This window comes from Triturus cristatus, chromosome 12 (assembly GCF_964204655.1).
Source record: "Triturus cristatus chromosome 12, aTriCri1.1, whole genome shotgun sequence".
Classification (NCBI taxonomy): domain Eukaryota; kingdom Metazoa; phylum Chordata; class Amphibia; order Caudata; family Salamandridae; genus Triturus; species Triturus cristatus.
Window position 1 is genome coordinate 7,077,978 of NC_140595.1, and position 27,198 is coordinate 7,105,175.

Sequence of the window (27,198 nt, forward strand, 5' to 3'; positions counted from 1 at the left end):
GCAGTATATATTCATACCTCTCCGTGAACCTTGCCACAGCGGCTGTATATACTTATACCTCTCCGGGAACCTTGCTATAGGAGCAGAATATACTCAAACCTCTCTGTGAACTTTGCCACAGGGGCTGAATATATTCATACCTCTCTGTACCTTAACTCAGTGACTGTAGATACTTAAATCTCTCCGTGAAACTTACCACAGCGGCTGTATATATTCATACCTCTCTGTGAATCTTGCTACAGCGGCTGAATATACTTCTACCTCTCCGGGAACCTTGCTATAGGAGCTGAATATACTCAAACCTCTCTGTGAACTTTGCCACAGGGGCTGAATAGATTCATACCTCTCTGTACCTTAACTCAGTGACTGTAGATACTTAAACCTCTCCGTGAACCTTACCACAGCAGCTGTATATATTCATACCTCTCTGTGAACCTTGCCACAGGGGCTGAATATACTTATACCTCTCCGGGAACCTTGCTATAGGAGCTGAATTTACTCAAACCTCTTTGTGAACTTTGCCACAGCGGCTGTATATATTCATACCTCTCTGTGAACCTTGCCACGGCGACTGTATATACTTATACCTCTCCGTGAACCTTAACTCAGTGGCTGTATATACCTCTACCTCTCTGTGAACCTTGCATAGCGGCTGTATATACTTCTACCTCTCAGTGGCAGTGTTACCTACAGTGTGGAGCCAGACTGGTCCTCATAGTGTTGAAAGATATTGACAATTTCAGACAAGTGCCATTGGTGTGAGGACCATGGCCCTACAAGGGCCGCCAGTGCTGTCTGTTAGATACTTTTGAGCGAGTCTATTAAACAAGTGCAAACAGAAACAGTCACTTTGGGCCTCTGAATAACTTACCCTAGTATCAAGTGGCGTGGGGAGTTAGAATAGCAAATTCATGCTTCATTATGGGAAGGGGGCGTTCTCATAAATGAAGGTATGTATTGAAGTGTGTTTGCTGGGGCTGATTGTACATAGCTGGGCTCGGGGTTGGCAGCACAGTGCCAGTTCCTGGGCTGCAGAATCTGATGGAGCAGCTTTAGCGATGTGAAAGAAGTGTGCTTCCTTTGTTGCTTACACTCTCGTGTGTTTCGCTTCAGCTCTTCTCGCCCAGCAGACAGTTCTCGGGCTTGGAAAGTTTGGAAGATCTGGCTGCAATCATAAACACCCCCCCACTGGCCAGCTACCAGGTGAGACCGTGCAGGGCTGTGGCGGTGGGGGGAGGCGAGCTGTGCGGTGGGTGCTGGTGTGTATCTTGCACAAGGCAGCCAGTTCCTTTGCAGGAGTACATGGGCACACGTATGGAGACTGAGCAGGGGCAGTATGTGCGTCATGGGACCGGCAGGGGACTCCCCTAAAAGCTGGTACTCAAGAGTTGTGCGCAAAGTCTGCGCTTTTGTTGAGCACTTTGCATTCTTGCTGGTATGCAGAACCTGGGCCATCTCTCACTGACAGCTGCCCTTTCTTGCTTTTCCAGACACAGTATCAACCAGAAGAGGAAGAAGAGGAGGAGGAAGCTGAGGAATTGGGTCATACGGAGACATACTCGGATTATGTGCCCTCAAAATGTGAGTTCTGGAGTCAGGTGAACTGTTGTCGTTTCTTGTGCTTCTCTGTACTAATGTTTGCTTCACAGTCTGAACAACAAAATGTCTGTTTCAGACAAGAAATGGAAGGTGTCCCAGCTTAAGGTCGGCAAAGCCCAGGAGTTTTCCTGATTTGGCGAGTTAGCAATTGTAGAGAGTGCTGCTCTGTACCCCCTTTTGCAGTCTGTTTGCCAAGTCTGATTCAAGTCATCACACCCTCTGGATTAACTGTTAGCAGCTGCCACCAGTGGGCACTGACCCTAAATGCATTGGACTTTAGGATATAGCTCTAGGAAGGCTGGCCCGGCAGCATCATCCTCTAGTCGAAGCAGACCCCTGACCTATGGACGTGAGGCTACTGCTCAACAAATCCTTTGGCACCGGCAGCTTTTCAGTGGAAGCGTCTATCCTACCTGATGGTACAGCTCCAACCATGTTTCTGTACTGTACCATCCAGCCCCCAAGCCTCTACTACCTGAGCACTCTCTAAGAATGTTTGATTGCCCTCCTGAGCAGCCAACCGGCCTGCGCTACATGATTGTACAGCTCTAAGAACATATGACTGTTCTGATGAGCAGCCCGCAAGCCTGTCCTACCTGATAGTACAGCTCTAAAAACGCTTGACTGCTCAAACCTTATGTCTGGGAACGCCATAGCGGTGTTCTGATTAAGGATTTTGTCATGGTTAGGTTGTTCTGTTGCAGGAAAGTAGCTTTTCTTTCTTAAGTACACCTTCAAGCCTAAGTCTTTCTCTTTGCTCCTCGTTGCAGCCAAAATCGGGAAGCAGCACCCAGACCGGGTGGTGGAAACCAGCACCCTGTCCAGCGTCCCCCCACCAGACATCACCTACGAGCTCGCCCTCCCAAGCAGCACCTTCGACCAAACCTTGCTCTCTGCTCTGCAGCTAGAGGCCATCGTGTACGCCTGCCAGGTAGGAGCACCTGTCTCTGGTTCTAGGTGTGACTGACAGCCAGTGTGGGAGGGTCTGTAGGATGCATTCAGCTTGCAAGGGCATCAAAAGGCGATGGTACTGACTGTGGGCCTAGATCTGTAGACAGTGGTGTGTGTGTGTGGTGTCCGTGCTCCTCACATGCTCATGTGTGTGTCTTCTTGAGCACCCCTTACTTTGAGTGTGCTAAGTGTGCTTTTGTGGTGGGAGTGTTTTGTGTAGGCTCTGTGAGTCTGGGGTGGTGGTGTCCATGGTATAAAGCTACATTGGGTGTTCGGGCGTTCTCCATTCAGGTCACTGCATGCTGGAATCTTCACTCATTCTTACTCGAGGAAAGTAAACATGCCAGAATCCAAAAGCTTGTTAGGCGGACTCTACTCTTCAGTACCTGAAACTCCTACCTCTGGCAGATCAAGGTGCCATGGCCATGGCAGTCATTGCACTCAATAAATAGCTTTACATCATAAAGCTCACATAACAGACCACAGTGCATCATACTTATTGAGGCGAGTGGGAGAGGGTCACCCATGGAAGGTGCTGCAGGCAACGTATCCAAGAGAGGGACTGCAGCGATCAGTCCATGTGCTCACTGCGAGTTCTACTGCTGGTTCGAGAAGTATGACTGCTATGGTTATTAGTACTGATACCGATACCCTGATGGGTACGGCTACTACTAAGGGTGCTTCTACATGCCCTCCTGTGGGTACTGTTACTACTATGGGTACTTATACTACAAGCACTCCCTGGGGTACTGCCACTACTATAGGTGCTTCTACTACAAGCACTCATGTGGGTACTGCTACTACTACAAGTGCTTTTACTGGCACTCATGTAGGTACTGTTTGTACTACGAGTGCTTCTACAAGCACTTCTTTGGGTAGTACTGCCACTACTATAGGTGCTTCTACTACAAGCACCTCTGTGGGTACTGCAACTACTAAAAGTGTTTATTCTACAAGCACTTCTGTGGGCATTGCCACTACTATGGGTGTTTCTCCTACAAGCACCGCTCTGGGTACTACTTTTACTAGGAGTGCTTCTACTGTAAACACCCTTGTGGGTACTGCTACTACTTCAAGTGCTTCTACTAGCACTCTTGTGGGTACGGTTTGTACTACGCGTGTTTCTACAAGCACTTCTGTGGGCACTGCCACTACTATATGTGCTTCTTCTGCAAGCACCCCTGTGGGTACTGCTACTAATAAAAGTACTTAATTTACAAGCACTTCTGTGGGCACTGCTACTACTACGGGTGCATCTACTACAAGCACCCCTCTGGGTACTACTAGAAGCGCTTCTACTACAAGTACCCTTGTGGGTACTAATTTTACTAGGAGTGCTTCTACTACAACACAAGTTGATATTGGTAACCAGGTACTTCTGTGTCGGGCTCTACTCTTAGGGACATAGGGATCACTCACGGTCCTGAAGAGAAAGCCAGAGGGATGGCTTTTGAAACATCTTGACCAAGTAGGAGGCTACCCATAACAGTAGACCACCTACATTTCCCCAGTATTTTAACATATCTGATAGAGACATCTAGCTGCAGATTCCTTAACTTAGAATATCCACAGGCATCAGACTGGATCCGGAAAACTCTTTTGCAGCAGCACCTCTGTGATACGGGGTTCGGCGCCACCCGACCCCGCCCTGCTGTCGTGCACGAAAGTGACATCAGCGACATCATATAAGTCGCTCCCGGCGCGCTGACATCAGTTTCCTTCTTTTCCACGTGCAACGCGGATCCGGAGTGTGTGGTTCCTCTGGCCTGTTTTCAGGCCTGCGGTTCCTCTCTCCTTTTTCGATCGAGAACAGTGTGCGATGCCCTCGGGCTTTAAATCCTGTACTTCCTGTTCGCGGCAAATGTCCGCGACAGACCCGCATCTTATTTGTATGTGGTGTCTGGGCGAGCACCACGACTCCGCGGACTGTGAAGCCTGCCAACACCTTAAGCCGAAGTCCCGGCGGGAGCACCAGATGGAGCTTCTTCGGCACGACTGTCCCGGTCGGAGTTGTCTCGTCCCACGACCTCTTCAACGCAGTTTCGCCGTCGATCGCCCTCTGGGGCCCGAGGCCGTCGTTCACCACTTCTTGGTAAGTTGTGGCGCAGGTCGCCGAGGTCCTCTACCTCCCTTTCATCTGTTGTCAGGGGCACTGGTTCCTGGAATATTCCGGACGTGCGCCCCCGTCAGTCGCCCTATCCGGGTGCAGGGGCTACTCGGGCCCAAATGAAGGCTTATGACACGGCTTTGCAGGCCTCCCTTGTGTCCTGTCCCATCCCTGGGGTGTCCACGGGGCCTCCGCTACCTGTGGGGTCCCCGACGGACTCGCCGGTGGGTTTGCCCCCGGCGTCAAATCAGCCTTTGACCTCCAGGGATGTCGGAGATGTGGTATCGTCAGGGTGCAACCCGGCTGGGTCCCCCTCCTTGATCCATATGGCGTTGTCAGGGTGCGGCCCAGCTGGGTCCCCCTCTACGGCCCATTGCACTCCTGACGCGCCGCATAGTCCCGTGGGGCTGCCTGTGGCGTCGCAGGTGGTTGCTGGTGCTCAAAGCCTCGCTTTGTGCATGCTTCGGCCTTCTGGGCAGGTGGCCCTCTGTCCGGAGCAGGGGTCGGCGCCGTTCCGGTGCTGTATACTCTCCTCTGCCTCTGCTTCTTTCTCCGGAATCGGAGACTGTTGTGGTTGAGGCTGAGGCGGCGCCAGTGCGGCGCCAGAGGCTTGCATCCCCGGCTCCTTCTCCTTCTTTGGAAGGAGGGCTTGTCGCCTCCCCGGCTCTGCCTCCGCTTCGTCCTTTTGACCGGATCTGGTTGAGGCTGAGTAGGCGCCAGTGCGGCGCCGGAGACTTGCATCCCTGGCTCAAGCGCCTTGTCCTTCTTCGGAAGGGGAGCTTATCCTGAATTCGGCGCCGGACGAAGCCGACTCGATGCCGGATGGAGTCGAGTCGGCGCCGGACGAAGCTCGATCAGCGCCTACTAAAGTAGGTTTGGCGCCGCTTCGACGCCGGGTTGTTGACTCTTCTCCGGAAGCGTCCGGAGAGAGTTTGGCGTGGCCCTAACGCCCGGCGACGCCGGATGTATTCTTGCCTGTGCCTCCCTTAGAGTATGTGGATCCGGCAGGATCCCCACCTCCTCAAGAGCACCCGGCAGGCTCCTCGCCTCCTCAAGAGCCTCATCAGGAAGCCCATTTGTCAATGGGGCTCCCTTCAGTTGGGCATAGGTCGCACCCTCACTGTCTTGGGAGGGTTAGCTTACAGCCCTCACCTACTGATGAGCTACTATCCCCTCCTCGGAGGGCTACCGAGGCTGGTGCGGCTTTTCTCAGAGTGGTCTCCTTGGCCACTCGGATTTTGAACACCAGATGGCTTGAGTCATGGGGTCAGAACATCTTTGCTTGTGTCCTGACTCGTGCTACCTCTGCCCTGTGGGACTCTGCAGAGTCTTTGCTCTCCACCAGCACTAAAGGCGCTCGTGTTGACCTCCTTCATCTTCTCCGGGATGGCCATGACCTTGCTGAGTTTACAATCCGCTCCACCTTGGATACTGCTGATTCCTTAGGCCGGGCTATGGATGGTTCAGTCGCCTTGCGGCACCATGCTTGGTTACGGGATAGCGTCTTCCCAGAAAATATCTGGGAGAGACTTGTTGATTTAACCTTTGATGGGGTTTTATTGTTTGATGCACACGCCGACTCGGCTGTTCAGCGCCTCCTTGCGGGTTTTCGCCCCCCCTTAGGTCTGTGTTCCTCAGACGTTTGTTCTGGGGTGGTACCTTTTCATTTGGCATCCTTTTGATGTGTTGTGTGTTTTAGATTGATAGTAAGCCTCAGGTCTTCCTTTTGCATGGTCGGAAGTGATTACCCTTTCATTTAGCATCCTTTGGATGCATTATGCGTTTTCAACTGGCGGTTAACATGCTGTGGCAGTGTTCCACAGATTGTTCCTCTGACTGTGGCTTGCCATTATGAACGTGTTCCCCGTTGTTCGGGGGTACATACTCGGTGTGGCGTACTTGTTTGCTATTATATAGCTCTGTTATGTCAACTGGGCCTAAGAGTTCCTTTGGCCTCTAGGTGTCCTCTGGTGCTCTTCTCTGTCGTTGTACGGTGCTCAATGTGGTGCCTTGACGTCATCTTTGCTTCATTGTTCATCTTGCTTCATTCTCCTCCCTCTGAGGTTTTCAGGGTGTTCATCACGCTTTAACGGCAGCTTCTGTCTGCCATTACGGTACCAGATGTGTTCCTCTGCAACGATGTTGTATAGTCGTGGCTAATTTACCCGTTTTTGCTATATATATTCTGTAATTAGCTATATATACCAGTTCCATGGGTACTCTTCTTCCTAACTCTTCGCCTCTGTAAGGTCTGGTCTGAAGTCTCCATGTTTCAGGGACCTTTCCAGTGATGCATCCGGCATTACCAAAAAGGCCCCTTTTTGCGTTCCGCTTGCTGGGGTGGGCCCCGGGTTTACGCTGCTCCCTTCTTCGTGTTCGGTTACTGAACAATTCTCTCTTCTGGACAAGGGTTACTTTCCTTCCAGTCGGAGGGTGTGGTCTAACATTCTGCGATTATTTCTCAGTTTCTACGCCTTAGTACTTTGGTGCCTCCGATGCACCTTCCTTCGGCTGTGCTATATTGTATCAGCTGGGCATGCGGGATGGCTCTTCTAATGTCAGTCGTCCTCGATCTACACCCTGCATTGTGTATTTCGTGTGTTGGTCCTCACCTTGGTCTTACCGCGGCCTAGTCGAGCAGCCTTATGCTTATTTTAGCTACGCCACCTTATGGTCTCTGTAGCTGTTTGATCTGGTCATGCTTCTGTGGTGGCCTGCATCACCAGGCTTGAGATTGTACTGTTTGCCCCTGTTCCCCCTTTTGGGACTGGGTATGCGCTTGGCGTGTTTCTTGCCTCCACCTACAATTCCAAGAGCATTGCTAATTCTATCTCTTGACCTTTGGTTCTTGGCTGTAGCCTCTCCGGCCTTCCTTCCGTGGGTTGGCCTGGTAGGCTCTGGTTGCATCTCTTCATGTTTCTTCTCGACCTTTGGTCGGTGTTCACAAAGTGCGCCATTACGCTGAGAGTGGTCCTCTTCCGCTCTCTTTTTTTTGTTCTGGTATATGGCTGGTGCCGTTTCTACTTCTCATGCTTATACAGGTATGTTGTTGCACCATTATGGCATTTTTGGGATGTCTTGCATCCCGTTATCTTTTGCTCTTCCGAGCTATTTGGGTTGCTGTCTGGCTGTTCCGCCACAGCCTTCCCCATTGTCCGTCACTCTGTTGCCGGCTCAAATGCTTCGCGCTTTCTGTTGTTCTGTTGCAGACCCACCTCCCCTTTGGGGTATGGCTGTGGTACCTATTCTAAGTTAAGGAATCTGCGGCTAGATGTCTCTGAGATGTGCTAGTTACTTACCTTCGTTAACGATGTATCTGGTAGAGACATTGTCTAGCCGCAGATTCCTTAATGCCCACCCAGCTCCCTGTTCTGCAAGGACCTTGCCAAGTGGGGTTCTCCGTTGGCCCCCCTTTTACAGTTGGTATTGGTTTTTCTCTCATGGGTGCTCATATTGTTGCTTCTCTTTGAGATTTGCCATAATACAGCTCACTCCCTCTCAGGGTGTTCTGTTACCATAGTACAGTTGTCTCCCTCTCAGGGGTTTATTACCTGTAAAATGATGCCTTTTTGATTGACCTTCACCAGGAGATTCCTCTTCATTTCTTATTCTCTCCTGCTGCCTTCCCGTCTTCTCTAATGGCTCAGGGTTCTGGTCTCTTCTACAGTAGTCTTCTTTGGGGATCTGTTCACCTCTGTTTCAGACCTCCATTACTATAGGGGCAGTGCCAGACTTTCATACCTTCCTGTGGTGGACTGTTCTCTCTGTGCTCCGTTCTTGCTGGACAGCACAGTTCTACATGGTACTGACAGTCTATTTTTGTCTGTTGTTCTGCATAGTATTAAGTCTATTTCTGTCTCTTGGGATATTCTTCCCTTGTTGCACTTGGGAAGGGTCGTCGCTTAGCTTGCGAGGTTCTTTCTCACAGCTTTTTCACTTATATGTAGGCAGTGTCTGATTCTGTCTTTTACGATGGTGTCTTGCACCATCCTCCTTATTTATTTATGGATTTTCATCCATCGCACACTGTTCCCATACTTTCACAGTTTTTTATTGGTGGCTCCGCGTTGTGTCACGGAAAAGCTTCTCCGAAGAAAACTTACGTCAGCGCGCCAGGAGGGACTTATATGACCTCGCTGACGTCACATACGTGGCCGACGTCAGGGCAGTGACGTGTGGCGCCGTCCCCCGGCGCGCAGAGGTGCTGCTGCAAAAGAGTTTTTGGGATCCAGTCTGACGCCGGGGGATATTCTAAGTTAAGGAATCTGCGGCTCAACAACGTCTCTACCAGATACATTGTTACCGAAAGTAAGTAACTCGTACTTGCAGCTAGGGAAGTGAATAAAGTCTATTTTTTCCACTAGCCAGGCAACTTTGAACCTTGCACCACTAATTTCTCTTGACCCTATCACTCTTGCTCCTGCACTACACATAGCCTTTTTCACTTTATTAAGTGCTCCCACATCTCTGTAGGTTTCAAAACGCCCCGCCCCGTAGAGGGACGGGAAGACCCCCTTGATGAAGCATGACACTAAGGGATTCTTAGTGTGTGAGGGGTATTTTAAAAACAAACAGTGATTCCCATGATAAACTTCTGGGTCAAACACAAACTATCCACCACCTTCATTATAATGTTTCTACACAAGGAAATTGGTAGAATCTCTTTGTTTAATTGAAGTTTTGCAGCGTGAATCTTTCTGGATTCACTATGCTGTGCATTATTCCGCGATCTGGTGGTTGGGTCCGGATTCGTAGTCTTTCTTTTTTCGTAGCCCACGTGGGCGTCGACGTACCACCATTTGGTGTACCTCTCGTGACGTCGGCGTGCCTCCTGCGGAAGTCCCACCTTTGGGGCGCCATCTTCAGATTCTTTTTTCCGCCGTTGAGTCTGGATCGTCATCGAGAAGCTCCAGAGTTTTAAACGAAGGAAGAAGGAAAATACGCAAGTTTCATCGAAGGAGAATTTACAGAAGACTACAGAGAGGAAGGAATTACAGTCGGGACGGCGAAGAAGGAGAAGATCCTCGAAATCCTTCGACGCCCATAGGAAAATGCGCACTCAGGGACTCTGAGCGCAATGGACAAGACACCATTTAAATTCTGCCCTAACTGCCACCACAAGTACGCGCAGAAGGACCAATATCCGGTATGCAACCTTTGCCTGCCGATCGACCACGAGAGCAAGGACGGCAACGCCTGTTCCGCATTCACGCCGAAGACACTCCGGGTGAGAGAAAGACAGAGGAGAGCCAACTTCAACATGGAAGGCAAGGGTAAGGCCCTGTCGCTGTACGATCTGGGCCTCTCCACCGACGATGAGTACAACATCGCAGAAGGACCTGATGTCTTCACGGTCGCAGAGACCGATAAGAAAACGCCTGAAGAGGTAAGAGACACGTCGAGTACGAAACCCCCGAAAGGGCCCCGAAAATCTGAAAGTGACTCTCGAAAAACAGAGCCAAAGTCCTCAAAAGGAACACCGGTGCCGAAAAATTTTACGACCACGAGTGGATCCAAGGGCAGAAGACCCAGCGGATCCTTCGAGAAGGACTCCCAGGTGCCGAAGGCCGCCGAAAGACAGAGTTCGTCGAAGCAGGCCCACGAGGTGGGGCGCTCGGTGACGAAAGACAAGGCCGAGGCGGAGATGGAGAGCATCCTACAGAGGAAGAAGGAGTTCAACGAAAAAATGAAGAAATTCAAGATCCCAACAATCCCGTCGACGGAGGTCGTCGAGATCGAGGAACAAGAAGAATTCGACGCCGAAGAGCTGTCGAAGGATCCGGAAGAGGAGGAAGAAGGCCCCTACTATGAGGGAGAAGATGAAGAAGAGGATCAGCAGTCGTTCTACGGCTCGGCGCGTCGACGACTCAGGAGCTGGAATGGCAGGACATCGACACCGAAAATCCCGAAGAGCCCGTGGAGACTTATCCTTCGAGGCCTTCGCCGCCAGACGACATCGGGGCATGCAACATGGTCGTCAAGAGCGCTGCAGCAGCTTTTGGGGTGAAATTGGACGAGGAGAAGCCGAAAGCAGATTTCCTATTCGAGACTCTGCTCCCCATCCAGACGAGGAGACAGTTCCTCCCCATGCTCCAAAGCGTGATGAACCAAGGGAAGGAGGCGTTTAAGGACCCAGCAACATGCCGGTCCATCACGCCCAGAACGGAAAAGAAGTACAAGCACTCCTCGCAGGATCCTCCTTACATCAAGGAATCGGTCACTGCCGACTCCATCATTGCTTCCACGGCTAGGAAATGAGCCAATGTGCCGGCGACCTCGGGACCACCTCCTGATAAGGAGAGCAGAAGGATGGACCTCACTGGAAGGAAGGTAGAAAGAAACGCCGCAATGCACTGGCGCATGGCAAACTCTAATGCGCTACTGAACAGGCACCAGTACCAGCATTGGGATGAGATGGGGGAACTAGTCAAGCATCTCCCAGAAGAGTACCGACAAAGGGCTTCCCATCTAGTGGAGGAGGGGAAGAATATCGCCAACTCATGCATTAAGACTGCATTGGACGGGGCTGAGACTTCGAGCAGACTAATGGCCATTGGGATCACTGAAAGGAGGCTGGCCTGGCTGAGAATTTCTGGATTCAAACAAGAGGTCCAGAACAACATACCAAACACCCCTTTCAACGGTGAAACGCTGTTTGGGGCACCGGTGGACGAGAAGCTCTCCCAACTGAAGAAGGAGAACGAGACGGCAAGGTCCATGGGGGCCCTGCAGTTCAGAGGGATGAGAAGAGGCACCCCAGCTCGGAGACCCTACGGAAGGGGAGGTAACCAGCAGGGAACGTCACACCAAGCATTCCAGCAAGGACAGCAGGGTGACAGTCACAGCCAACAAGGACAGCAGAAGCAGAACTGGCAGTACCGGCCTCGAGGCCAGTCCTTTCGCGGGAGGGGAAACGGACGTGGCCAAAGAAGAAGAGGGGGAGACCAACCCTCATCTAAGTGACTTCGCACGTAAGGAGACGCTCACCCCCAGCATACCCCGAGGGGTGAAGCGCAAAATAAGCACAGTGAGGGGGGTACACAAAACAAGCGCCTATGAGCATACAACAACGGTAGGCAGAAGACTGGGGCTTTACCTTCAACAATGGCAAAAAATAACCTCAGACAAATGGATACTCAACGTCATACAGCACGGATACTGCATAGAGTTGGAGAAAAGGCCTCCAAACAGGAAACCAAAGAGAAGACAACGCTCTGGTCAAGAGCTTGCTCAACTCAGGGAAGAGGCGCAACAACTACTCCAAAAGGAGGCCATAGAACCAGTGCCATGCAGAGAAAGGAACAAGGGAGTGTACTCAAACTACTTCCTGGTCCCAAAGGTGGACGAAACACTAAGACCCATCCTGGATCTACGATTCCTAAACAAATTCATAAAGACGCAAAAATTCAAAATGACATCGCTACAAGAAGTGCTACCTCAAATACAAGGCGGAGACTTCATGTCCACCGTGGATCTCAAAGATGCCTACCTGCACATCCCGATGAACAGGCGCCACAAAAACCTGTTAAGGTTCAACATCAACCAGTATCATTACCAATTCACAACCCTGGCATTCGGTCTAAAGTCTGCACCAAGGGTTTTCACAAAATGCCTTGCATCAGTAGCAGCGTACCTACGGAGGGAAGGGATTCATGTGTATCCTTACCTAGACGACTGGCGAATCAAAGTAAGTACTCGCGACAAGTGCGAGGAGCACGCAGAGCGGGTGGCAAGAACACTAACAAACCTGGGGTTCTCAATACACTGGGGGAAGTCGTCAATGGAACCAGAACAGGTGAAGATCTTCCTGGGAGCGCAGATCAACACCTTAGACAAAACAGTCATGCCCAGCGACAGAAGAACGATAGCCCTGCTGAAGGAGACGCGTCTCTACCAGAAGGGGCGAGCTCTGACAGTGAGAACAGCGAGCAAGATCATGGGCATGATGGCGTCAAGCATTCACCTAGTCCCCAATGTACGGCTTCACATGAGACCGTTCCAGGAATGGCTGCAACAACATTGGTCACAAGCGAACGGAAGTTGGGAGGATCTAGTGGTTGTTACGCACGCAGTGCAAGAGGAGATAGCATGGTGGAACAGGGAGAACATAACTATAGGAAAGCCCTTGACACCACCAAGCCCAACTGTGCCCATCACCACAGACGCATCCCAGATAGGATGGGGAGCGCACATGAACAAGCTCAGAGTGAGGGGTCTGTGGACTCCGGCAGATGCGGTCAGACACATCAACTACCTGGAATTGAAGACCGTACTGCTAGCCCTGAAGGCCTTCCAGAGGCAACTATGTAACCAAAAAGTGTTGATACAGACGGACAATACTACCACAATGTTCTACATCAACAAGCAGGGAAGGACACAATCGTTCCCCCTTTCAACTCTGGCACAAGAGATTTGGAGATGGGCCATCCCACTCAAGATAGACCTGCTGGCGATACACCTACCAGGGAAGGACAATGTGGAAGCCGATTGGCTCAGCAGGCGACCTCGGCATCCCACGAGTGGGAGCTCAATGGACAGGAAACGCAAAGGCTATTCAAAAGGTGGGGGTACACCGACAATAGACCTGTTTGCAACACACCTGAATGCAAAATGCCCAAACTTCGCATCCAGACAACCAGAAAAACAATCGCAGGGGAATGCCCTATGGATAAGTTGGTCAAGGACATTTGCCTACGCTTTTCCACCAATACCACTGATACACAGGGTACTCAACAAGTGCAAGACCAGCAACATGACAATGATCCTGGTGGCACCACAGTGGGCGAGACAGACATGGTACTCACAAATAGTGGAAATGGCACAGGGACCGCCACACAAATTCGCAAAAAGAAGGGACTTGCTCTCCATGCAGAACGGAGAGGTTCTACACCCAGAGCCAGAGAGCCTCGGACTGGCAGCTTGGCTCCTGAAGACAAAGAGTTCACACACCTTAAACTACCTCCAAGCACTATGCGCGTGCTGCGGGAGGCAAGGAGACCAACAACACGGAAATGTTATGGGTAAAAGTGGAAAAGGTTCACAATGTGGTGCAGCAAAAATAAACTGCAAGATGAATTGACAAAGGAATCAACGGTGCTTAGATACCTCACACACCTTCTAAAGGCGAAACTTTGCTCATCGTCACTGAGGGTCCACCTAGCGGCGATCGTAGCTTACACACGAGGTGAGACAGGAGGAAGCTTCTTTATGTCACGGGTAGTAAAGAGATTCCTGGAAGGGGCAAAAAGAATAGCGCCACCAAAGAGGATGCCGCCTCCGGCATGGAACCTCAACATAGTCCTGACGGAACTTATGAAGGCGCCCTTTGAGCCCATTCACAAGGCCTCCCTTCAAATGCTAACTATGAAAACAGCCTTTCTGGTGGCAATAACCTCGCTGCGCAGATTCAGCGAGCTGCAAGCGCTAACGCTGCAAGAGCCCTACATCCAGATACACAAGGACAGAGTCGTGATGAGAACGGACCCACACTTCATGCCGAAGGTGGTGTCAGCATTCCATATAAATCAAACAATTCAAATACCAGGTTTCTTTCAGAACCCAGAAACAAGCGCAGAAAGGGCACTGCACACTCTAGAAGCTAGAAGGGCGGTGATGCACTACATCGAGAGGACAAAAGAACACAGGAAAACCAAGCAGTTTTTTGTGTCCTTCGCAACCAGCTTCCTGGGTAGACCAGTGACAAAAAGCACCATCGCACGATGGATTGCACTAACAATACAATTCTGCCACAAACAGGTGGGGCAAGAACTAGCCGAGGGGCCACAGGCCCACTCCACAAGGAAGAAGGGAGCAACAATTGCCTTCCTGGCAAATACACCCATTCAACACATATGCCTGGCGGCAACATGGGCTTCGGTGCACACGTTCACCAAGCACTACTGCGTGGATATACAGGTGAACAAGGAAGCACAAGTAGGACAGAAGGTGCTTCAACATATATTCAACGAACAACACTCATCTTCCACCCAGCCGCCACAGACATAACAAACCGCTACAAAATCTATGCACAGCATAGTGAATCCAGAAAGATTCACACTGCAAAACGAATAGTTTCTTACCTGTCGGTGTAGTTTTGCAGCTTGAAGATCTTTCTGGATTCACTACAGAACCCACCCACCTCCGCCAGGAAGATGAGGCAGGAGAGAAAAGGGTGGAAGGACAAAGACTGAAATAACAAGATAAAACTGAAAGGATATATAAGGAAGTTACTTAACGCCTAGGGTTAAAAAAAAAAAGAGAGAGAAAGGAAGGGAAAAAAGAACCTGAAGATGGCGCCCCAAAGGTGGGACTTCCGCAGGAAGCACGCCGACGTCACGAGAGGTACACCACATGGTGGGACGTCGACGCCCACCTGGGCTACGAAAAAAAAAAAAGAAAGACTACGAATCCGGACCCAACTACCAGATCGCGGAATAATGCACAGCATAGTGAATCCAGAAAGATCTTCAAGCTGCAAAACTACACCGACAGGTAAGAAACTATTCGTTATATAGGAGGATGATTCTACTCTTACACCTCTCCACTCCCTCCTTTTGATTTTTTCTCTCCACTCTTGTCAAGGGTTAAGTATACATTCAATGTAAAATCTAGGTGGTGCTCTAAAGGGAAAAAAAGATTGGTTCCCAATTCAATCTTGTAGTATCTTCCTCTGAAGGGTCACTGAAAACATTCAAAGAACTTCCCTGAGCGCTCGATTGGTAAACTTAGTAGTCCATAATATATTGAGAAAGTTCAACAGATTCTTGATCCAAGGTCAGTGTCTTTATTCAATCTTTCCAATTCACAATGTAGGACCAGGAAAACTTTTCTAGGCACAGCTAGATGTTCAAATACACAGCAAAAACAGCCAACACGTGTTTCGTCGTGCAATATAATGCACTGATGACTTCTTCAGGGCTGAAATCCCAAGAAGAAACACAAATTATTTAACCATTCTATATCTATATCAGAGCAAAAGTGGGTTATCAAAGTTTTAACCCACTATTATTAAAAGAGTGAGAACAATCCACCACCGAGTTATGTCCAAATTCCAGTAAGAAAAGAGAGTTATAGTCATAGTCCAATAAGAAAGAAGGAGAGTGATATCAAGTCACCAAAAGCGTGATCTACTACAAGCACCCTTGAGGGTACTACTACTACAGGCACCCCTGTGGGTTCTGCTACTATGAGTGCTTCTACTACAGACACTTTTGTGGGTACTGTTACTACTACGGGTGCTACTACTAGGAGTGCCCCTGTGGGTATTGCTACTACTACGAGTGTTTCTACTACAGGCACCCCTGTGGGTACTGTTACCACTACGAGTGCTTCCACTAAAGGCACCCTTGTGGGTACTGTTACCACTACGGGTGCTTCTACTAGAAGCTCTCCTGAGGGTACTCCTGCTACTACGAGTGCTTCTGCTACAGGCACCCCTGTGGGTACTGTTACTACTACGGGTGCTTCTACGAGAAGCTCTCCTGAGGGTACTCCTGCTACTATGAGTGCTTCTACTACAGGCACCCCTGTGGGTACTGTTACTACTACGGGTGCTTTTACTAGAAGCTCCCCTGAGGGTAATCCAGCTACTATGAGTGCTTCTACTACAGGCACCCCTGTGGGTACTGTTACCACTACGAGTGCTTCCACTAAAGGCACCCTTGTGGGTACTGTTACCACTACGGGTGCTTCTACTAGAAGCTCCCCTGAGGGTACTCCTGCTACTATGAGTGCTTCTGCTACAGACACCCCTGTGGGTACTGTTACTACTACGGGTGCTTTTACTAGAAGCTCTCCTGAGGGTACTCCTGCTACTATGAGTGCTTCTACTACAGGCACCCCTGTGGGTACTGTTACCACTACGAGTGCTTCCACTAAAGGCACCCTTGTGGGTACTGTTACCACTACGAGTGCTTCCACTAAAGGCACCCTTGTGGGTACTGTTACCACTACGGGTGCTTCTACTAGAAGCTCTCCTGAGAGTACTCCTGCTACTATGAGTGCTTCCGCTACAGGCACCCCTGTGGGTACTGTTACCACTACGGGTGCTTCTACTAGAAGCTTTCCTGAGGGTACTCCTGCTACTATGAGTGCTTCTGCTACAGACACCCCTGTGGGTACTGTTACTACTACGGGTGCTTTTACTAGAAGCTCCCCTGAGGGTAATCCAGCTACTATGAGTGCTTCTACTACAGGCACCCCTGTGGGTACTGTTACCACTACGAGTGCTTCCACTAAAGGCACCCTTGTGGGTACTGTTACCACTACGAGTGCTTCCACTAAAGGCACCCTTGTGGGTACTGTTACCACTACGGGTGCTTCTACTAGAAGCTCTCCTGAGGGTACTCCTGCTACTATGAGTGCTTCTGCTACAGGCACCCCTGTGGGTACTGTTACTACTACGGGTGCTTCTACTAGAAGCTCTCCCGAGGGTACTCCTGCTACTATGAGTGCTTCTGCTACAGGCCCCCCTGTGGGTACTGTTACTACTACGGGTGCTTCTACGAGAAGCTCCCCTGAGGGTACTCCTGCTACTATGAGTGCTTCTACTACAGGCACCCCTGTGGGTACTGTTACTACTACGGGTGCTTTTACTAGAAGCTCCCCTGAGGGTAATCCAGCTACTATGAGTGCTTCTACTACAGACACCCCTGTGGGTACTGTTACCACTACGAGTGCTTCTACTAGAAGCTCCCCTGAGGGTACTGTTACCACTACGGGTGCTTCTACTAGAAGCTCTCCTGAGGGTACTCCTGCTACTATGAGTGCTTCTGCTACAGGCACCCCTGTGGGTACTGTTACCAGTACGAGTGCTTCTACTAGAAGCTCTCCTGAGGGTACTCCTGCTACTATGAGTGCTTCTGCTACAGGCCCCCCTGTGGGTACTGTTACTACTACGGGTGCTTCTACGAGAAGCTCTCCTGAGGGTACTCCTGCTACTATGAGTGCTTCTGCTACAGACACCCCTGTGGGTACTGTTACTACTACGGGTGCTTTTACTAGAAGCTCCCCTGAGGGTAATCCAGCTACTATGAGTGCTTCTACTACAGACACCCCTGTGGGTACTGTTACCACTACGAGTGCTTCCACTAAAGGCACCCCTGTGGGTACTGTTACCACTACGAGTGCTTCCACTAAAGGCACCCCTGTGGGTACTGTTACCACTACGGGTGCTTCTACTAGAAGCTCCCCTGAGGGTACTCCTGCTACTATGAGTGCTTCTGCTACAGGCACCCCTGTGGGTACTGTTACTACTACGGGTGCTTCTACTAGAAGCTCTCCTGAGGGTACTCCTGCTACTATGAGTGCTTCTGCTACAGGCCCCCCTGTGGGTACTGTTACTACTACGGGTGCTTCTACGAGAAGCTCCCCTGAGGGTACTCCTGCTACTATGAGTGCTTCTACTACAGGCACCCCTGTGGGTACTGTTACTACTACGGGTGCTTTTACTAGAAGCTCCCCTGAGGGTAATCCAGCTACTATGAGTGCTTCTACTACAGACACCCCTGTGGGTACTATTACCACTACGAGTGCTTCTACTAGAAGCTCCCCTGAGGGTACTGTTACCACTACGGGTGCTTCTACTAGAAGCTCTCCTGAGGGTACTCCTGCTACTATGAGTGCTTCTGCTACAGGCACCCCTGTGGGTACTGTTACCAGTACGAGTGCTTCTACTAGAAGCTCTCCTGAGGGTACTCCTGCTACTATGAGTGCTTCTGCTACAGACACCCCTGTGGGTACTGTTACTACTACGGGTGCTTTTACTAGAAGCTCCCCTGAGGGTAATCCAGCTACTATGAGTGCTTCTACTACAGACACCCCTGTGGGTACTGTTACCACTACGAGTGCTTCCACTAAAGGCACCCCTGTGGGTACTGTTACCACTACGAGTGCTTCCACTAAAGGCACCCCTGTGGGTACTGTTACCACTACGGGTGCTTCTACTAGAAGCTCCCCTGAGGGTACTCCTGCTACTATGAGTGCTTCTACTGCAAGCGCCCCTATGAGGACTGCTACTGCTACAAGTGCTTGTACTACAAGCAGTGCTCAAACTTCTTCTACGATGCTTGGTACTAGTAGCCAACAGAACTAATTATAATGCTGTCTTTAGTCACGTCACTACTATAGCGTTGTCACTTGTGCTAGTATGCTCACAGCTGACCTGCACCTTCTTTGTCTGGAATGACAGAGATGGTTTTGCTGCGGTCAGGCCTTGCTCACCCTGACCAGACCTTCAGAGCATGGTTTACAAGGGCCAGGCACGGCTCGCTTGTGTCAGCGGGCAGAGCCTGCCTTGTCCTAGTCAAACTGGCAGTGCCCTACTCCACTGTGGTTGGGCTGGTGCCGACCAGCTTACTTCCGTCTGGCCTAGGGGACAGTAAAATGCCTCATAACTAGTGTGTGCGGGATCACCCCTTAAACTAATCTGTGGTTTGGATTTGCAGCAACACGAGGTTCTCCTGCCCAGCGGACAGCGGGCAGGGTTCCTTATTGGAGACGGCGCTGGTGTGGGCAAGGGAAGGACCGTAGCCGGCATCATCTTTGAAAACTACCTGAGGGGGAGGAAGAAATCTCTTTGGTAAGTGGATTATTGACCTCGTTCCTGTAGTAATCTTCTGAGGTATCGTGCTGGTTTCCCCCTCACAGTGGGCGCGAGGTATCACCAGACACTGATGGCTCCCATTATCCCACCCCTGGGGGGATTCGAGCAGGGTCGGCCTCCTATGGAATGGGAACATGCAGCAGGCTCCATCGGCTTCACCCACCCCCATGTTCCCAGGGGCCCTCCAAGGAGTGCTATGCCCCCTCCAGTGATATCCGTGGGCTCTCTGCATGGTTGGGCCCCGCCTGCAGTGAAGTCTTGGAAGCGTTATGCATAGTCTGCCATCTCATTCTCTCTCCATCAGGGGCACCGTGCCTGGAGTGCCTCTGAGGGATCCCCAGGGTGGTCTGTCACCCCTCTCATGCAACCATTACCAGGTGGTACCATGCCTGGAGTGCCTCTGAGGGATCCCCAGGGTGGTCTGTCACCCCTCTCATTCAACCATTACCAGGTGGCACCATGCCTGGAGTGCCTCTGAGGGATCCCCAGGGTGGTTTGTCACCCATCTCATGCATCGAATACCAGGAGGCGCCATGCATAGATGGTTTCCTAAGTGATCTCCAGGTGAGAGTCCTCTGGGTACTTATCACTCATACAACTCTTCCTCATCTCTAGGGGCAGTGCACAGGCACATCACATCCGGAAGGGATTCCCTCAGGAACCTCTTACCTGGATGCGGCCTCCCTCATACCATCTTCTGCAGGTTCCTCCATGCAGGAAAAGCACATTGAGTTATCCCTGGGGTACCTGTCCCATTGGGACCCCCTTGTCTTATATCACCCTCTGTATGTGGCACTATGCCAAGATTCCACATTGAGTGATGCCCAGGGCACAGTTCTCTTTGGTGCCTTCTCACTGATATCTCCGTCTCTTGGTGGCACCATGCCACGTTTGCACATTGAGTGATGCCGAGTGTCCTGAACACCTCAGTGCACCTTCTCGGCACCTCTCATGCCGCCTTGATTCTTCTTTGCAGGTTCAGTGTCTCCAATGATCTGAAGTACGACGCGGAACGAGACCTGAAGGACATTAATGCAGCCGGAATCCCTGTCCATGCTCTAAATAAGGTATGGCAACACAGACAACACATCTGGGGGCATAGACTAGTCCTGTGTGGCACCTCAGGGCACGTATACTAATTCCAGGAGGCGCTAGTGGCACCTCAGGGCACGTATACTAATCCTGGGTGGCACTGGCGGCCCCCTGGGCACATATACTAATCCTGGGTGGCACTGGCGGCCCCCTGGGCACGTGGACTATTTCTGAGGGACACTGTTGCCACATTTTGGTGCACAGACTAATCCTTGAATGCTCTGGTTGAATGTCTGGGTCCAGGCTAATCCCGGGATGCAATTGAAACACATTTGGACTTATAAACAGACCCTGGGGCCCTGAAGGCGCCAATGGGATACTGGGGGCACTGTCAGGATCTCTGGGTGCATGGACTAATCTTGAGGGGCCAGTACCACTTCCTGGCATATAAACTAATTCTGGGGTGCATTAGCGGCACCTCTGGGGGCATTGAGTGAGTCAGCGAGACACTGGTGGCATCTCTGGACTTAAAGGCTTGGGGGGCCCTGATAGGACAACATCACAAAATAAAATGATGGACGGGATGTTGAAACATTTCAAACACTCTCCACCAGTCACATATCTGGGTGGTCCAAACTGGGGTGGCATAGTCAGCAAAAGGATGATGGATCTAACCCAGACCTGTGACTGGGGGTGAGTGTCTGGCAGTGTTCAGTATTCCGTCAATCATCTTTTTGTTGCTATGGGCACTAACAGGACGTCTGGCAGCATAGATTAATCATGGGGGGAACACACACCACCTTTGGATGCATGGACTACTCCTGGTGAGCATAACTTCAGATGCAGACAATTCCTGAGTGCCTTGAATGCACCTCTGAGCGCATGGGCTAATTCTGGGGGCGCTAACAGCATTTCTGGCGCACAAGCTAACGCTGGGAAAAACTGGCAGCGCCTCCCGGTACATACACTAATCCTGAGGGCCGCCAAAATCCTGGGTTGCACTGGTGGCACGTCTGCTGCATACACTAATCCTGAGGGCCGCCAACATAGGCTGATCCTGGGTTGCACTGGTGGCACCTCCCGGTACATACACTAATCCCGAGGGCCGCCAACATAGGCTGATCCTGGGTTGCACTGGTGGCACCTCCCGGTACATACACTAATCCTGAGAGGCTCTGCCTGCATCTCTGGGTACATACACTACTCCTGGGGGTGGCAGAACTTCCGACTACATTGGTGCCACATTCGGGTGCCTAAGCTATTCCTAGGGTGCCCTGACAACACCTCTGGGCATATAAACTAATCTTAGAGTGCGCTGGCATCGCCTCGGGGCACGGGCTATCCCGGGTGCATAGTCTACTGAGGCGGCGTTACATGTTGTGCCCTTGGGGAGCATTGACTATGCTTAGGGACTTAGAGAGATATTTGCATCTGAGGATCACTGACTTCTCCATTAGTCTAACTGCGAGCCTTTCTGTTGTCTCCACCTGTCCAGGGTCTACATACTGTGAGACCAAGGGTGGAGCTGACTGAAGGCTAAACCCAGCAGGCTGTGTCTGTGAATGTAGTTGTTGGTGGGACAAAGTATGATTTTGTGACATCCCTGCACACCGTTCTGTCCTTCTAGGGAGCACGGTGCAAGGAAACTAACTCTGGAGCCCAAGGGAAGGGCAGTTTTAAGGTCTGATGTTGGGTATCTGATGTCCTAGACGAGACCTGCCACCAGCGGGGTCTGACTTGAACACTGGCTGCTGTTTAACATGGCAGCAGTGGGTGACAGAAGCTGGTCTGAGGGGATGTAGGAGAGGAGGGCTGCTGCGGGCTAGATCGCTTGTGGGTAAGATATGGCCCTGGGAGTGCTACAGTGGGTGACTCTCTCTAAAGAGCAGTGCAGCGGGTGAGGGCTGCCTTCGTGATTGATGCTGGAGAGGGGAGCTGTAGGGTAAGGAATTCTTGGATATTGGCAGTGTGAGACTTCATCATATCCTGTATATTTTTTTTGCAGATAAAATATGGCAACACAGCTACCTCAGAGGGAGCCCTCTTCGCCACCTATTCTGCCCTGATTGGTGAGAGCCAGGCCGGAGGGCAGCACCGGACCCGCATTAAGCAGATCTTGGACTGGTGTGGAGAAAACTTCAATGGAGTCGTATCCTTTGGGCTGCTTGACCTTGTCTGATTCTCAAACTTTTACCTTGTGGTAAGGGTGGGGTGACTGGTGTGGTGCAAAATATGTTACAAATTGGGGAGGGGCGCGCAGGCACAGTAGTACCTGTTAGGACATTAGTGCATCACCAGTGGTGCAGGAATACCTGCCTTGACATCACTGCATCTCCATGGGCGCAGGAGTACTTACCTGGACATTACTGCATCTGTGCTGGTGCAGGAGTGCCTGTCTTGACGTTACTGCATCTGTGCAGGAGCAGGAGTATCTCTCTTGATGTTACTGCATCTGTGCGGGTGCAGGAGTACATGTCTTAATGTTATTGCATCTGCACAAGTGCAGGGGTACCTGTCAGGATGTTACTGCATCTGCAAGGGTGCAGGAGTACCTGTCTGGACATTACTACACCTCCACGAGCGCAGGACTACCTATCTGGACATTACTGCATCTCCGCAAGCCCAGGAGTACCTAGCTGGACATTACTGCATCTCCGTGGCCTCAGGAGCACCTGCCTGGACATTACTACATCTGCGCGGGTGCAGGAGTACCAGTCTGAACATTACTGTACCTGTCTGGACTTTACTGCATCTCCGCGGACGCAGGAGTACCTGTCTGGACATTACTGCATCCTGCATCCCCGCAGACGCAGGAGTACGTGTCTGGACATTACTGCATCTGCGCGCGTGCAGGAGTACGTTTCTGGACGTTACTGAATCTCTGCGGGCGCAGGAGTACCTGTCTGAGCATTACAGTATCTGTCTGGACATCACTGCATATGCATGGGCTTAGGCGTACCTGTCTGAGCATTACAGTACCTGTCTGGACGTCACTGTATCTGCTTGGGTGCAGGAGCACCTGTCTGGACAGTGTTGCATCTCTGCCTGCGCAGGCGTACCTGTCTGGACGTTACAGAATATCTATGGTGACCTGCCTCAGACCAGTGCTCAGCAAGGGGAGGCCAGCCTTATACAGAAAAGCTGCACCAACGCCACAATCCTGGTTCAGTCAAAAAAGATCTGAATATATACCTCTTTGAAGAACACTACATCACAACATGTACCAGTCACTTCCGTTCTTTCAACTGTGCGCTTCCCTTCAGATGAAAAAGTACTTTTTTTGCACAGCAAGTATGAGTGTACTGCTTGTCAGATTAAGATAGTTTTTATTTGTTCGAGGCATATGAGCTGCAGATTATACACTGTGCAAAGCTCGCCATCTGGTGTTGGGCCCGGATGTTTGCAGATTGTTTTTCCTCTTGGAAAGTCTTTGGAAGTCACGAGTTCGGTGACTCCTCCTTTGGTTCGTATTGCGCATGGGCTTCGGCTCCATCGTCAGATTGTTTTTTTCCGCCATCGGGATCGGATGTAATACTTCGCGCTCCGGTTCCGAACTTTTCCAGTTCAACGATCAGCGCAAAAATCCTCGCTCATCGAGCTCCTTCAGATAATAAATCATCTTAATCACCTTCTCTTCGGCACTTCTTCGATTCCGGTCGTCGACGGCGGCCTTCGGGCCTATTCCGGCTCCGGTCTCGGCTGATGGAAAGAACTCCCTTCAAGAAGTGCCCTCGATGTGGGTCCAAGTTTCCCCACACCGATCTGCATGAGGTGTGCAACCTCTGCCTCTCCCCTGAACACGAGGCCCGAGACTGTCCCGCCTGCAAGTCTTTTCGCTCTAAAAAGACTATTCGAGATCGACGGGCTAGACGCAACATGGCGCACTCCTCGACCTCCGCTCCAGTCGACATCTTCGGGGACGACGTCGAAGCTCCGGGACAGCAGAACATCGAAGAAGAGGACGACGACCTCGTCAGTGCTTCCGAGGCCGACGACTCAGATGTGGAGGACATCACCCCGGCGCAGAGGGTCGTGAGTAGAATACCCCCTCCCACACACACGCCGATACCCAAAAAGGTTCGGTCACACCTTCGCCTTCGGGCCTTGGCAAGACCAAGGATACCGCTTCTCACACCCCACCTTCGGGTCCGGTAAATAAGCCTGTTAAGTCTTCCGGCTGCTCGGGCTCGAGCCAGCCTACCAGCGGTACCGAAAAACACCCTTCGGCACCGAAGAAAAGATCGACCTCCATCTCCATACCGAACCCTGTACCAAAGCCTTCGGTGTCGAAACCTGCCCTTTCGGTGCCGACCAAACATCACAAGGCCCTCGGCACCGACACTCCCGTGCCGAAGCCTCCTTCGGCACCGACCAAAAAATCGGAGGTCCCAAACAAGCACGGCGCCGACCGAACAACCAGTGTCGCAAGAACTTTTCACACCGGATCCTCTCCAAAAGACACTCACCAAGGATCCAAAAACTGGACATTTGACATTGTCTTCAAAAAAGAGACACTTGGACAAACCAGCTCCACCTCCACCTCCAAAGAGGAAAGACACTGCTACCTCCCCTTTCAGAGTGCCTTCCCCACCTCCTCCACCCTCTCCACCCCTGCCTCATCGTTCTCCAACCTTGTCTCCTGTCCCAGACGATTTAGGAGACCCTTATTATGATCCAGCAGATGTGCCACAAGACCCCACCCCTACTGGATCTCCAGACCCATGGGACGACTATAACTATCCGAACATCCCAGATGTCCCACAGAATGACCTTTACCCATCTAGGCCATCCCCACCTGAAGATTCCTTAGGCTTTCACCACCTATTACAAAGGGCGGCACACTACCACGGGGTGGAGTTACATACTGACCCAGTGGATTTTCTCCTAGACACCTTTGACAATGCACATAGGTCTACTGCCATTCTACCTATGTTAAAGGGAGTGATTAAACATGGACCGGAGGTTTTTAAAGACCCAGTCAGGGCCAGGGTCCTAAACCCCCGTATAGAGAAAAAATACAGAGCCGCCCCACAGACCCTTCATACATTAAAGGCCCTGCACCATTGGATTCCCTAGTGGTATCTACAGCTAGGAAGCGCTCAAATTCTCAGGCGTCAGGCGAAGCACCACCACCTGACAAAGAGTCCAAGCTCCTAGACGCGTCAGGGAAGCGCACTGCGTCACAAGCCTCCAACATATGGTGTATCGCCAACACGCAAGCGCTACTGGCCAGATACGACAGGGCGCATTATGATGAGTTAGAGACCATCATGCACCATCTCCCTGAAAAATACAAGAACAGGGCTAATGAATTGATCCATGAGGGAAAAATAATAACTAATACCTCTATACGCTGTGCCCTAAATGCAGCAGATACAGCCTCCAGGGCCATAAAGACCAGTGTCCTTCTCCGTCGCCATGCCTGGCTCAGAGTTTCAGGTTTTAAACCTGAGGTACAAGCCTCTATATTGAACCACCCATTCGACCAAGATCATCTATTTGACCCAAAAGTTGATGAAGCCCTCGAAAAGATGAAAAAAGATACTGATACGGCGAAATCCATGGGAGCCCTACAGTCACACACTCCTAGGCGCTCTTTTCGCCGCTCTTCCTTTCGGGGCACGGGCAGAGGCTACTCCTCGGATAGTGCATCCATGTCCTACAAATCCCCTCCTCAATCTACCTTCACAAAGGGTTATTAAAGAGGCGGATACAGAGGCAATAATAATAAGGGCAGAGGCAAGACAAATACCACCCGCTCTGCCACACCTCCTGCCCAATGACTTTCCCCCGTTCCCTCCAGACCATTCCACTCCGGTCGGGAGCAGAATACAACATTTCCTTCACGTCTGGGAGACAATCACCTCAGACAGATAGGTGACCCAAATTATTCGTTCAGGGTATTGCCTAGAATTAACATCTACCCCCCAAACATTCCACCCAGGCAACGCCCTATGTCTCAAGAACATGCTACGTTACTAAAACAGGAGGTGATCTCCCTCCTGCAAAAAGAAGCCATAGAGCAGGTCCCCATAAATCAACAGAATTTAGGGGTCTACTCCCTGTACTTTCTGATTCCAAAGAGAGACGAGACTCTACGACCTATCCTAGATCTCAGACCTCTAAATACTTACATACATTCAGACCATTTTCACATGGTAACCCTTCAACAGGTTCTTCCACTCCTCTCCCAGAACGATTTTCTCACCACTCTGGACTTGAAAGACGCATACTTTCACATCCCAGTACACCAGTCTCACAGAAAGTACCTCAGATTTGTGATGGACGGGCAACACTACCAGTTCAAGGTGCTCCCGTTCGGGGTAACAACAGCACCAAGGGTATTCACCAAGTGCCTAGCGGTAGTGGCTGCACACCTCAGAAGACAGCACATTCACGTCTTCCCGTATCTGGACGACTGGCTAATAAAAGCCACGTCCTACGAACAATGTGTGCAATATACCGCCGCTACAATCCAACTACTTCACCAGCTAGGTTTCACGGTGAACCACCAAAAGTCCCACCTGGTACCATCACACACAAAACAATACCTCGGTGCCACCATAGACACCTCAAAAGCCATAGCCTATCCCAATCATGCCAGGATTGCAAATATACAGGCTCTGTGTCAAAAATTCATATGTCAACACTCTCTCCCAGCGAGAGTGTTTATGCAACTGATAGGGATGATGGCCTCTTGCATCTTCATAGTGCCCCATGCAAGACTCCAGATGCGTCCACTCCAAGAGTGTTTAGCGCGCCAGTGGAACCAGGCCCAGGGGCAACTGACAGATCTGGTGTTGGTAGACGGTCGCACCCATCGCTCTCTGCAGTGGTGGAACACCACAAACCTTTCCAGAGGTCGACCGTTCCTGGACCCGGTCCCACAAATAATCCTAACAACAGA

General features: G+C 51.0%; 1 protein-coding gene across 5 annotated transcripts in view; it reads left to right on the forward strand.

Moving 5' to 3' along the window:
* The window catches only part of SBNO2 (strawberry notch homolog 2), a 502,221-nt gene that overhangs the window by 283,617 nt on the left and 191,406 nt on the right, over positions 1-27,198 (forward strand). For 3 of the 5 annotated variants that reach the window (XM_085639189.1, XM_085639191.1, XM_085639193.1), the window contains 6 exons: positions 1,114-1,203; positions 1,491-1,581; positions 2,370-2,530; positions 19,102-19,235; positions 20,236-20,326; positions 22,297-22,440. In XM_085639189.1, the coding sequence (XP_085495315.1) occupies positions 1,114-1,203; positions 1,491-1,581; positions 2,370-2,530; positions 19,102-19,235; positions 20,236-20,326; positions 22,297-22,440 (711 nt within the window). The remainder of the gene's footprint in view (positions 1-1,113; positions 1,204-1,490; positions 1,582-2,369; positions 2,531-19,101; positions 19,236-20,235; positions 20,327-22,296; positions 22,441-27,198) is intronic. The other 2 variants (XM_085639190.1, XM_085639192.1) reach the window with 1 other exon arrangement.